The 13,917-nt window shown below is 30.4% G+C and overlaps 1 protein-coding gene across 2 annotated transcripts in view; it reads right to left on the bottom strand.

The window, feature by feature from the left end:
- The window catches only part of Tdrd3 (tudor domain containing 3), a 141,767-nt gene that overhangs the window by 25,080 nt on the left and 102,770 nt on the right, over window positions 1–13,917 (bottom strand). For both annotated transcript variants that reach the window (XM_027938063.3, XM_027938064.3), the window contains exon 12: window positions 9,689–9,814. In XM_027938063.3, coding sequence (XP_027793864.2) covers window positions 9,689–9,814 — 126 coding nt within the window. The remainder of the gene's footprint in view (window positions 1–9,688; window positions 9,815–13,917) is intronic.

Genomic DNA, 13,917 nt, shown 5'->3' with positions numbered 1-13,917 from the left:
ATCAAGTCTAATATTCTTTTGGGTACAGACAACCAATTTCAGGATTTCTTGATATATGAAGATTCACACCATCTGGTTACCTTATGAAAAAAAAGTACATTAGTATACTTTGTCCATGTTATTGTAAACCTTATTCATGTCTTTTCATGATAAAATGCTCATTGTGTTATACTAAATTATCCACTTAATGTTATAAAAAATAATTACCAACACTTAAAAAATTACAGGTACATACATTTTAGAATTTGAACCAGAATTAAAAGTGATTTCTAATATCTTGCTTTGTATAATAAGCTGTTTGTTAATCTTGATCAAGAGAGTTGACCCTAATTTCCTAATTACACAATGTGAGAGAAGCAAGCATATTTATTTAACATGACAAAAAATGCCAATAAAGGTGTGTTAAAGTTAATAGAGTTTTGGAAGCCAGTGTTAGGCTTCCAAAATTAATTTCTTCATGGTATTCCAGGGACTCAACATACATAACAAAACTGTAACCAGGAACAAAGACAGCAATGATTCAAAGATGGCACCATTTCAGTCTGATGGCAGCCTTATCAATATTTACTAAGTGGTTTCTGGAGGAAAGGAAATGCATCTTCTACTTCTCTTATATCTTTTTAGTCTTTTGCACATACACAGGGCGATCTGTTTTCCAAAGACTTTTTGGTACAAAAAGAAATTAAGGAATATTTGATTTAAAAAAAAAAGAAAAGAAAAATTAACCAGGCTTGTCATTTTTTAATATAATCAAGGTGATCACCAGGACTACACTAATTATTCAATAAATAATTAAATAATTGCTGCCCTCCTTCCACTGTTTCAGCTAACAACAGTAGTTCATGGACTAACTTAAAATTCCGATGCCATCAACTTATAGTATACATCTACTTATTATTCATATAATTCCTTAGCATTCCTACAGTTAATATGCAACAGTAAATTCTTCCTTCACTTATAAATAAGTGCCTAAAAGAGGATATAACTTGAATAAGGATATTTTTTCTTCCAGATCTCTCAAGTGAGCTCTGGCATCAGATCCAAGATTATCAGTTCATCTGATTTAACAAATGAAATCAAGAAAATAAAAACAGGAGACCTAGAGCAGTTAGAAGAATTAGTTTCCCAGGAGGCTTTGAATAACAAGCTTTTAAATACATAAAACAATAATATATAAAGGCCTAAGACAATTCACTGGTGCATTATTAAAAGAATAATACAAATGTTAGTACAAAGCAAATACATTGGTCTTTATAAGTCCTCTTCTCCATTTAAGAATATCCACACACCCAGTGGAATTAACTTACTTGGACACTTTTTTTTTTTTTACTTAATAGTCAATGCCAATTTAATGAAAAACAGGAGATTGGGGGAGAGGGCTTTATATTTCACCTTAGACTAGGTGAAAAACTCCAAAGAAAAAAATCCAAAAAAATGATGAAATACCGTACTGATAGAAAATATAAACAAATTGTGGGTTATTAGGTGAGAATTATAGGAAAAGACAATAATATTATGAAAGCTACAAAAGGCGTTTTCACAAATGGCAATTTCTGAATGTTATACAAAAGATAGTGAATTGTGTATATTTACATGTACAATAAAATATTTTATGAAATTAAATCCTACTGTAACAGCAGAAAGATTTAAAAGGGCATAAAATTTCAGAAAAATATTTTGCCCCCTAGTCATAGAAAATCTTGAAATATTTGTTGTTTGAGGAGAAGTTGTTCTGTATACATTTAGTCTTCATTTGAGGAGAAGTTGTTCTGTATACATTTAGTCTTCATTTAAAACAAAAATACATTATAGGGGCTGTAGCTCAGTGGCAAAGCACTTGCCTAGCATGCATGAGGCACTGGATTCAATCCTTAGCACCACATAAAAATTAACAAATAAAATATAGGCATTCTGTCCATCTACAACTACAAAAATATACATTATAAGAGGTTTGGAAAATGTATAACAATAAATTTTAAGGATAAATCTTTCTCATTTTTTAGATGGGAGATTTAAAAACCATCAAGTTAAGAAGTTAACATGTTTTCCAGGTACCTCACACAGATTTTCTATAACAAGTTCTAATGTGAAGGGTAGGGTGGGGTTGCATGAGCAAATAAGGCTTTGAAGCACTCTATATTACCTGTCCTATGGAGATTTAAGATATTTATTAACTTGTTAGTGACTCAAATAAGTCCTGTAATCAAAAAGGACTTACTTAACACAGCATTTTCCAAATCTGTTTAAGTATAAAACAGAACTCATGTTCTTAGAACATACTTTAGAAAACTATATGGATGAGGTGAGAAGAAAAATATATCCCTCAAAAAATGACTTCAGTATTTTCATGATGTTCTAAGCTGCCAAATTAAAAACTTCTTCATTATGTTTACTCTTAATAAATTATGAGTTTTTTAAAAAAGCAAATAAAATGTACTCACTGTTGCAGTATTTCCTTTCCCTTCTGAATGGAGCTCTCAGCCAATGACAGGCCACTAAGGGACTTATTTCAAGCCAAGGTGTAAAACTCCTGCCAGTAGTTCCCAAGCTTAATGGAGCTGGAAGCTCTATAATACCAAAGTATTTCTCACAAGGAGATAGATAAATTCTGCTATTTTTACTAGAAGTTTAACAGTAAAACCTATTGGATATGATTCTAGAATAAACAGCATAGATCCAGTAAAGTTCAGAAAATTAGGATCAGTAGGAAGACTATTTTTATTTGTACAAAAAGATACCAGAAGTTAAAAAAAATTTTTAAAAAGGATACAATGTTTAAGAAACAGAATGAAAACTAAGGGAAATGATTAACAAACAAGATGATAAAAGTTAAGTATATAGAGAAAAAAGTTAAGTATACAGAGAAAGAGCATTAAATAGAGATACACAGATGACTGTGTAAGATTAAAAAGAGAATGGGTAACTGATAACTCATTATGGTATGCAATCAAATATGCATCATAAGTCAACTTTTAGTCCAAATCGTTGAGGTACACCATCACTGACTTTAGAAGACACAGAACCACACTGAGGGAGATCCCACTGAAAGGAAATGATCTATAGTTCAATAATCAACATTGTTTTACTGGTATTCTAGATGCAGATGAAAAAGGCTCAGAAATTTACCAGAAACTAAAACAGAATTTCATTTTTTCTTTAATTCAAGAAGGATGCCTTTTAAGATTTACAAATGTAAGGCTGACATCTTTGGGAACATAGAAATAAAACAAAATATCCTTATAATGCATTGATTTCATTACTTTTTCCCTGTGCATTGAGCATATTAGCAAGTCCTCCATCTAGAAATGGTAAAATTCAAAGGAGTTGAAAAATATAGTTTTAAAATTCCCTTTAAGTTAAATAAATGAAAAGACAAAATTTGTATTTAGAAGTGAACAACCCTGAGTCTACTGAATCAAAAAAGTATGAGGAGAAAATAACTGCACCTGACAATTCCAACCCCCTTCAGCGGTGGCTCTCACCCATGAAAGCCCCCATTCAGATTACTTCAAAGGAAAAAAATTAAAATTATATAATAGTCAGTATAAAGGTAAAGCATCATGAATTTACTTCTTAATTAACCAACACAACATATTCACAAGTCCATGCCATTAATAAAAGGGAGACTCAGATGATAAAAGATTAATGTATCATCTCATACTATTATAATTCATGTGTATAACAAAAGAATGCTATATATTTTTCAAATAATTATGCTAACCTGACAGAGAAAATGACTAATATTTAAGTAATTTGAAGATTAACTTTCTTTACAAACTTTAAAGTTAGAAACCTCAAGAATATCATTAACTAAAAAGAAAAATGTCTTACGTAATACCCTGATATGTTACTTTACTGTGGGAGTTACTTTGCCTTCAGAAAGAGAAAAAAAAATTATATATATACATATATATATATATGTGTGTGTGTGTGTGTATATATTTATATATACATGTATGTGTATATATGTATGTATATATGTAAAAATATATGTATGTATGTATATATATATATATATATATATATATAATATGTACTTTTATTGATCAATAAAGAAAAATCAGTTTACCCAGAAACCATTTTAAAAAGTTTTTACATAGTTTGAAAAGATTACAATATATTATATTAAAATTTAAACATACTTTTGTACACATTCTCAAAATAGTATATTATTTTTAACATTAATTTAAAAGATGAAATAAATTATCTCTATTGAATAGTATAGCTAGATCAAAACTAAATCTCAAGGTTTTCATAATATTCCATTAGGTTTAGCTGTTACAATCTGAATTTGACTTTTAAGGGTCAGAAATGAACAATTTTTAAAGTGACATACTTAAGCAAATAGAGTATACTTAAGAATAAATCATCTCCTCTCTATGCCAACAGATTTTGTATCTCCAGTAAATTGGTTTTATATAATCAACAATCTACTGTAGGAATTTCAAAAGGTTGAGTAATAGATGAAGAAGAAATTAAGTTTGTCTAATACAAACAAAGATTATTAAAATGAAGCCTAAAGATACTACATGGTGAATTGGGGCACAGGTCAGTGGTAGAGCATGTACTTATTAGCATGCACAAGGCTGTGGATTAAATCCCCAGCATAAGAAAGAAAGAAAGATACTGACATAAAGTTATCAAGTTCCACAGCCTATAATTTGAAAATTATGTTCTTAAATGGGTTAAACTAACCATGTACCTTGCCTTGATTTACTGTTTACTTTGCAAAAGAAAATGGGTATTGCCTATTCCCCAAAATATGTATAGTGGAAGCCAACATATTGTAATATTTTAGTGACTTTAACCAAACTATGTGTTTAGTGAAAAAATGTAATTATGCTAGATTATTTGTACTAATTTAAGAATTTATCAGCAAGAATAAAAAACTTTATAGACTGGATCAACTAAGTATTTGCACTTTTTATTAAATACTAATTGGCAGAAATTCACTGTTACATAATTCTGATATTCCTTTGAAATTAATGTTTTGTATAACAACTGTCTTCTTTTTAATATCCACTATAATTTTCAATATCAAAATCAAACTACTTATAACCTAATTTATCATTAAGTCACTGAAATTGTTAACAGGATATGTTCTAATAATACTTAAGCTTTGTTTTAAATTCTTTAATTTACATATCCCAATTCTTCATTTTTCTTCTCATTTAAATAGGTTAGTTTTTTTGTTCTGTGTCACATTTTAACATTTTTATTAGTATAAGAATAATCTATGGGTTTTTGTGAATATTATTTGAACTTAAAAAGGTGACTTTAAAATGTGCTTTCCAAGATGCCATTATTAAAAATAAAGAAAGAAATAAAGAACAACAAAAACTATGTGCAGTTACTTCAAAACTAAAACTTGAGATTGATAGTTCTTAAGTATGCTAAGTTGGAAAGTATACACATTGTAATTACTATAAAAAACAGAGCTGAATTCTTCTAAAAACAAATTTTACTTTTTAAATATGTGAAATAAAGCTGGGCACAATGCCATGTGCCTGTAATTCTAGCTACTTGTGAGGCTTAAGCAGGAAGATCACCTGAAAGGCCAGCCTAGCAACCAGCCACACCTGTCTTTAAAAATAATAATAAAAAAGTAAAAGAACATAAACAAGATTTATTGCTGTACTTTCTTCCATAAAAAATTTCATCTTCAAACTAAGGTAGAATAAAGATCTATATATTACTTAAACTAAAACTTCAGTAAATAAAAGAGTATTTTCTCTACAATTATTTTAAAGTTTCAAAACACAAGAAGATCCTGATGAGACATTGAAGTGTTTCATATAGTAAAAATTATAACTTTCTTACTTTTGTGCAGAGACCAGATACTTTGGTGTATTTTGTGGTTTTTATATATACCTCTCACTTAAGTGATGCCTGGCATCTAACAGATGTGCACAGAATATGTTGAATAGATACATATTTTATAGAAAAACACTTAGGATAATCACCTGAAAGACAATAACCATCTACCTATCAAACATTACCTACACAATCATAATTTTTCTGGTTAAAACAGTAGGTGAACAGTGATCATTTCCTGATAGCAAGAAGCAGATACTGTAAACTTTGAAAAGTTTAGATACCATCATGTTCTAAAACACTGCTTAGGACATAAAAGTTTCAGTAGAATCCAGGTCCTGAATGTATGTGGAAAATCAGAACTCAACAGCATCTTCCCAGGTTTAGAAGAACAATTCAGTAGCAACAGCACACAAAAGGATTGTCAGAACCGCAGTCTGAGCAGTAGTGCCAAGGTATTTTACAGTGCTTCCAAATTGCCTGGGGCATCTGTTTACTGGTTTTCTATTAATAGTTTTAGAATTACAAGGAGCCAGTTGGGAAAGGGCCATAATATTTTCTCATGTGGTAGTTAAAAATATAAAATAATACTGTTTCTCCATGTATTTCATAAGAAATACATGAGACTCCATTATGTTTTATTTGCTTTGCTAACATATGGAAAACCCTACAATAGTGCAAAGACTCAATCTTTATAAAACAAAAGCCAGAAAAAAAGTTAAAGCATTTACCCAATTCACAATGAGCTGTAAATTTCACATTACATGTGATAATTAGAAAGTTCACTACAATAAAGGAAAGAAGACAGAATGTTTTATGGTAGCCAAAAGAACCAGGTGAAATCTAGCTAGAGCAATAACAACAAAACCAAAATTGAGCATGACTTACCAAAAAGTTCAGTCAATCATTTTGGAAGAAATAAAGTCTTTAATAATATTTAGAACATATATTTGGCCATTTAAAATATCATCCCTGAGTATGTTCTGGAATTAAAAAGGTATCTCCAGAGAAAAAAGGGAAATAAATAATTGGCCTATAGACATATGTAAGGCGAAAAAATTCCTAAATCTCATGAGAAAAACATTAACACTTAGATTTAAAGTATTTACTTGATTTTTATTTTAATTTTTCATACAATAGACTGTTAACTTAGTCATTGAGTCTCTTAATATTTCATGCTTTTTATTTAATGCTTGATCCTTAAACCTCTAAGAAACAATACAAGCAACTGACTTCTGTAAAGGCTTTTGGCTTAAATGCAGGTTTTTTTTTCCTTTTCTCTTTTTTTTTTTGCAAACTACTTAAAAGGTCTTCACTTACACTGGGGAAAACTGAAAACTTAAGAGGTTATCTAAAATCGTGTGCCAATAACAAACATAAATCTTAATAAAAGATACAGTATCATTTCACAATAAAAATACTAATGCACATTTGTAGTGCAAGAGTTAAAAAATTAAAAATTCCACAATCCACAGTGTAAATGAATAATTGTGCTAAGGACTTGAACAACTTTCCTTGCACCTTTGCAGCCCTTTAGTTTTACTAGTATGACTTATCAATTAGTGTTATCTTCTTATTGGTACAGTGAATGCCATTCTTTTTTGATAATTTTATACATATTTGATTAATTTAAACCATGTTATAGTCTCTAGTCACAAAAAGAAAAAGTGCTCACAGTCCACAACATTAACACTGTTGGCAGCTAAGAGAATCACACACTAACTTTACATTACACGTACTAACATTCACATAGGTTATATTTCTGCAGGGGCTTTTTATGTATACGCACACATACACACACATATATATATATATATATTTTTTAATGGTGAATAATGAAGAAATGTTAAATTAGTGGCCTCTATATTTCAAGAAGGAGAGGTTTCTCTCAACCAAGGTAATTATTCACGCAAATAAAAAAATATTCATTTTTGCAAAATTATAAACCATTAAGAATCATTTGATTATGTATAAATAGAATTAAAGAAATACTAACACTTCCAAAATATTTAATGATTTATCCTGATTCTTTTTGAAAAATATTTTAAGTACCTTATAAAAGACTTTTAAATAAAATACAGGAAAAGAAAATGAGTTTAAAAATAGCAAACTAAATCATAGATGAGTATTCACAAATGGGTAAGCAAAAAAAAGGAAGTATAGTTGTTCAGCATAGAATCATTACATGGGCTATGACATCTGATAAATATATTCTCCAGCTAAGTTTGCATAGATTTAAAATCAAGGATAAGGCAATGAAAACTATTAAGGTGGGAAAAGGAAAAGTCTGTGACTATAAAAAGCTCTGAACAGAAGAGGTACAGTAAGGAATTACAAATGTGATCCTTATCACCTTGGAACTTTAAAAGAAAGGTGAGAAGAAGCAAGGTAAGAAAACTAAATTTTCTTTAAGGAGAAAAGAATTAAATTCTGACTAAGTGTATAAAATTTTTTAAAAAGCTAAATAACATAAGAATTCTATTTCTGATTCTTTATTAAGGCTAAAACCTATTAGGAGTATATAGAGAATAGCAAACCAGAACTTAATGTCTAGAAATATAGATCAAAAAATAATTACTTTCATCATCAAAACTAGATTAAGTATATTAATGGGAAAAATAGAATGAAAATATTTATAATGAGAACAACAAGAGTAAATATATGGTTAAATCAAATATCTCCAAGAAAAGAAAAGCATAAATTATATATTGATGGTATTTCAGTCTTTTAGAAGAAAAGTAGTTAAACTTTAAAAAATGAGAGCAAGAAAAAGTATCTCTTAAGTAAACATATAAACCATTAGTAATGTCAAATTATAACATATAAGATGATAAATCATCTAGAAAATGATTCTTTTTTTAGAAAAAAAAAAGGCAGAAAATAAAGATCCATGGCTCCTAACATGGATTATTGCTATTAGGTTCCATGTTGTTGTTTTATTTATATTTGAGGATAGAGGAACCAGTAAAGATACAAAAGAAAACTTTAAAAAACCAAAACTAAAATCAGCTCATGAGAGAACAATGTATGCTTCAAGGATAAAGGCTACTTTCTAAATATAATTTTCTGGCATATTTTGGTATTTTAGGGAAATAGGAACAAATTAGGCTTACAATAATAAATTCATATACAACTACCCACAGGGAGATGTGAGAAAAATAAGAAAAATTTTATTTAACTAATTCTAAGATTTCTAATGCCCAGGTTTTTGCCCAAGTGTGGCTGAGAAACTATACAAAATCATGAGTTCTATATAAAATGGACTCTAAATGAGGCCAGTAAGCTCTAAATTATATCATCAAAGTTATCACACAGATTTGACAAACATTTGGCAATAAAACTAATCAAATAATTATTAAACAGATATTTATTGTTAATCTGTACATATATTTGTGTGTATGTGTGTGTGTGGGGGGGGGCAAATGCAGTGTGAATTCATATATAATTTAAAGTATTTTTTAAAATTTTACATGTAACTAGAAGAATAAGCAATATACATGTATCCAACAGAGATTTAACTATTACAACTGCTGGACATAGTTTAGTCAGATTTAAAATAACAATATGGGAAAGAACAAAATATGCATAAAAACCCATTTTACAAATATAAATTTTTGGCAAACATGTAAATAAGGGTACCTATTTCCAAAGTAATAAAACAGCACATTATACAAGAAAAGTAATTCCAATGCAATCATTTTTATTTTAGTTCAGAATAATTATTAAATTAAAATCTTATTTTGGGGTAGCCAGTTTTAAACAAATTCAAAACATTTTTCCATTTGCAAATTTTGTATGACTATAACTAATGTTTTAGAGCTTTATGTTTTCTTCAAAATAGATTATGCCTTTGTACAGAATTTGGATCACGTACCCATGCCTCTGTCTGAATGGGCTTGATATTGCTTAGTAGCACCTCTTCGTAGTTTCCATAATCAACGAATTTAACAACTGCTGTCATACCAGAAGAATGGAGGGCTTCAACTTCTGCTCGGTAAAACTGAGAAGGGAAAAAGGAATTTTAAGTATGACAATCAATGCTATACTCCAAGGCAATGTTAATGGAAATACAGATTTTCAAGGTGTATCACTATAACAATGCATAATGTAGTTTTTTTGCTATTTAAGTTTATTTAACAAAAAGTTTAATATAAAAATGTATGTGGCCCTATTTTTATGCCTTCTAGAGATGGTCTGTTTAACTAGACAATGCATAATATTTTTAAGAAAGAAACCCTACCATTAGTTCATCCTCTAATATTGATAAGGTAATACATAGATACAAATCAGAATATATTAACAAGCAATTTATTTTAAAAAGAGAAATATATAACAAAAATAAATTACAAAGAAAAAAGGTCATTGCTTCTTTATCACAAATGGCTGGAGTAAGGTAAGAATATTGAGTAAGGAGTATAAGCACTTCAGTCAAATCTGGGATTTGTAGAGTTTGAAACAATCTATCCCGTGTAATTTGCCTCTGAGAACCTCATGCATTTTACAGACTTGTAAGGAACTGATTTACATAATAATTATAATTAAAAATTTGTTATGATAATTGAGAGTAGGTCATATGATAGAGTACTTCTTCAATATAGATCAATACATTCAAGACCCAAATTATAGGTCTGAAAGTTGTTTAGTGAATGTGAAATAAATATAAAAAATAATTTGCTCTTAGAGAACATTTTCTTCAAGGTAGGATAGCTGGATGCTTGACTGTAACAATATATCTACTAACAGTATCTCTTCAAAAGTTCACCAGAATAAAGGCAATAAAAATTCACATTCTCTACATCCTTCAAAAAAAATCTTATTACCCCAAGAATATAAGGAAATAATTGGTTTTTAGCTATATTTAACTAGTGTATTTTGTACTACAAAAAGTGTTTAGTGAATCCATGGTTTTCCTTCCCAGGTCTGGTTGTTGCAGGTTTAGTCACCATGTTGGGACTCTGTCTTAAGAGTCTTGGGTATACATAACACTTTCTCACTTCCTCCTTTATGTTTTTGGCCTCATATTCTTGTGTTCTGTGAATTGTGCTGCATACATGCTTCAATTATGAACTTCTGAAGTTATGTGTCAGTTCAAAGAAGTTCAACAGACATAGGAAGACAAATAAGTTGATACTCTTATGAACTTAGGATGTGTATACCACTTATCTGGTTTGTATTTTCAGCTCGTGACATAGAGGTGAGTTTTTAAAAGGCCTCATTTAAGAAACTCTACCCCAAATAAAGTCAAATCTTTAATACAAAAATTACCTTATAGTTTAAGAAAAATGATTCATTAAAAAAAAACCCACTTCTATATAAGTATTATAATACAGGTGTAGAGATGTGGCACTTAAACTGAGGAGCTCAGGAAAAACTTCCTGAGGTAGATGGAATGGGTTCAAGGGTGAAGAGCATTTAGTCAAATAAAGAGCAGTGACAGGTATTCCAGGGGAAGTTACAAAGACATAAAACATGAAGCTGAGTGTAAAAAACTAAAAACAGTTTTAAATTAATTATGATGTGAGAAGGTGGTTAAACCAACAAGAAATGTAGGATAAGTATGTAAGGATCAGATAATGGAAGGTCTATATGCATGCTCAAGTCTGTATTTCATCAGCAGGTAAAAGATTTTAAGGAAAAACAATAGCATGTTCTAAGAGAAGAATCACAATGGTGGCACTATTAATGACAAATTTAAGAATAATGGGGTTTAAGGCAAGGAAACCAATTTGAAAGCTGTTAAAATATTCCAGGTCAGAGGGGAGAAAGAGCTGAACTAGTCTGGCAGTCTCAATGAAGAAGGAGAATTGCCCGCCAATTCTCAGATCCTTCTTTGGAAACAATGCTAGAAAGAAGGAAAGGTATTATGAAGAATTTTTTAAAACAACAGATTACACTGATTATCTCCAAAATATCATTACAATGCAATTACAAAGATTATGGTTTCTTACTGACAGTTACAGTCAATTCCTTTTCTTAAATTTCCATCCTTGTCTCTGGTTGGAAATTGGAAAGTTTTCTATTCTTGACAACACATTTAAAAACTACCTCTTAAGTTGTATGGTTTCAGAGGATATCTAATTCTGTCTTTCACAGGAGAATGTTGCTTATCTTATTTTCAATACTTAAGAGTATAATATAGTTAAGAGTCTATAGTCCTTATCCTAAACTGAAAGTATACAATTTTTAAAAAGTAGTCACCTTAAAATATTATCCAGTTACTCTAAGAACACTCTCATAGCTTGAAACATTTTGGGTATTCGGTACTATGTTCTAGAAGTTTATTTTTAATTTTTTCAGTTCATATTTATGGTACTAGGAATTGAACCCAGGGTACTTAACCACTGAACCACATACTTAGCCCTTTTTTATTTTAAGAGATGGCTGGCTTTGAACTTGTGATCCTCCTGCCTCAGACTTCTGAGCTGCTGGGATTACAGCTGTGAACCACCATAACCAGGCTAGGGTTTTTTTAAAACGTATTCAACTAAGGTAATAGATAAATTAATTATTACCAATTTTTATAGATAATTATAATTAAGATTAAAACTTTATCCTATCAGGTGTTTGGAAGCATTTGGGTGACAGCTTTATTATTATTATTATTATTATTATTATTATTATTATGACAGAATTATCTTATATATTCCAAGCACCTGGCACTTAGCAGCTACTCATAATGTTTTGTTCAATACTCAATTAATATTTGTTGAAGGAATTTGTTTGCTAAGTCCAATTATCTGAATAGATGCAGACCTGTTATTCCTCTCTGCTGTTTCATTTGTGGGTAGTCAATCACTCATGCTAATTTTTTCTCTTTCTTTTCAGCAGGGCTACATAGTATAGGAGATGTCCATATTCCTGTGGAGGGCTGGTTTTAAGCTTTGCCTTTACTTCCACAATCTTTGTGAGATTTCAGTGGAAAGCCTGAATATTTACAAACCAGGTCATCAACAACTTCACATTGTCCCTAGAGAAAACATGCTTCCATGAACCTCACCTTAGTCATTCACAAAAGCATCTGACACAGTGGGCATTCCCTTTCAAGAAATCAATGTTGGTTTGATAAAGACTAACCACTTTCTCTGGCCTCTATAATGAGAGAGAAATAGCTAAATGTAAGGAATCCCCCCTACTACCCAAATCAAATAATTCCTTAATTTTAGAAAGTTAAGTGGTCTGAATTGGTAGAACCAGAGTCTAGATAGTGCAGAAACTGCATCTGCTTTCCAAGCTTCTCTGACAGCCAGAAAGTGGCCATTTGGAATAGTTCAAATAATGAGATTTAATTAAAGTCTTGCTAGTATTCCTGGGAAAGCTTTTGCTTTTCTAGAAAAAAAGGACACACGGACAGTTTTGTCTTCTTACTTCTTTCTCTCTTTGAATAAAGGCTGGACATACAGAGAGCCACTTGTAAGCAAATACTATCCCATATTCATATAAAAGCTTTAAAAGTTAATGCCATCTAGATTTCCCACCCTATCCGCCCTCCCCTTGTTGCCATTATCAGGTAATGATTAACACCATGCTTATACCTTATAATCATTGAATATAACAGGGCTTGGTTCCAGATCCCAAGTCTTAAGGCATCCTTGTAAAGGATCCATCCAAATTCCTGTGTCTGAATTTCAGTTCCTTAACAACTTCAGTTACATTTACCTCCACGCCAGTTAGCCACACACTTTCATGAACACACCCACTTGCATGGACACACCCTTACTTTATCAATTAATAGAATTCTAACTATGAAATACTTATTTCAGACCCCTCACCACTCTATTTTTTTCTGTTAAGTATCCCCACCTAGGTTAACTAATCAATAGTCAACAATTAAAAAAAAAAAAAAAAAACCCTATGCTGTAGGGAGGAGTAAACCAGGCATAATCCTGCCTTTAAAGAATTTAATAGTAAGGCAGAGGAGAAAGATACCAATTGAGGAATCAAAACCAAAAATATTTATAAATTATAGTAAGTTTAAAATTAAAGTGAATAAAGCATTGAGAAGGAAAATCACTTTTGAGGGAAATCATAGATGCTTCTTCTAGGAGCTGATGTTCAGGTCAAGCCCTCAATGATAAGAAGAGCAGTTGGTTAAAAACATGTTGG

The sequence above is a fragment of the Marmota flaviventris genome, chromosome 4 (assembly GCF_047511675.1).
Source record: "Marmota flaviventris isolate mMarFla1 chromosome 4, mMarFla1.hap1, whole genome shotgun sequence".
NCBI lineage: Eukaryota > Metazoa > Chordata > Mammalia > Rodentia > Sciuridae > Marmota > Marmota flaviventris.
This window is presented reverse-complemented; position numbering and strand designations above follow the sequence as displayed.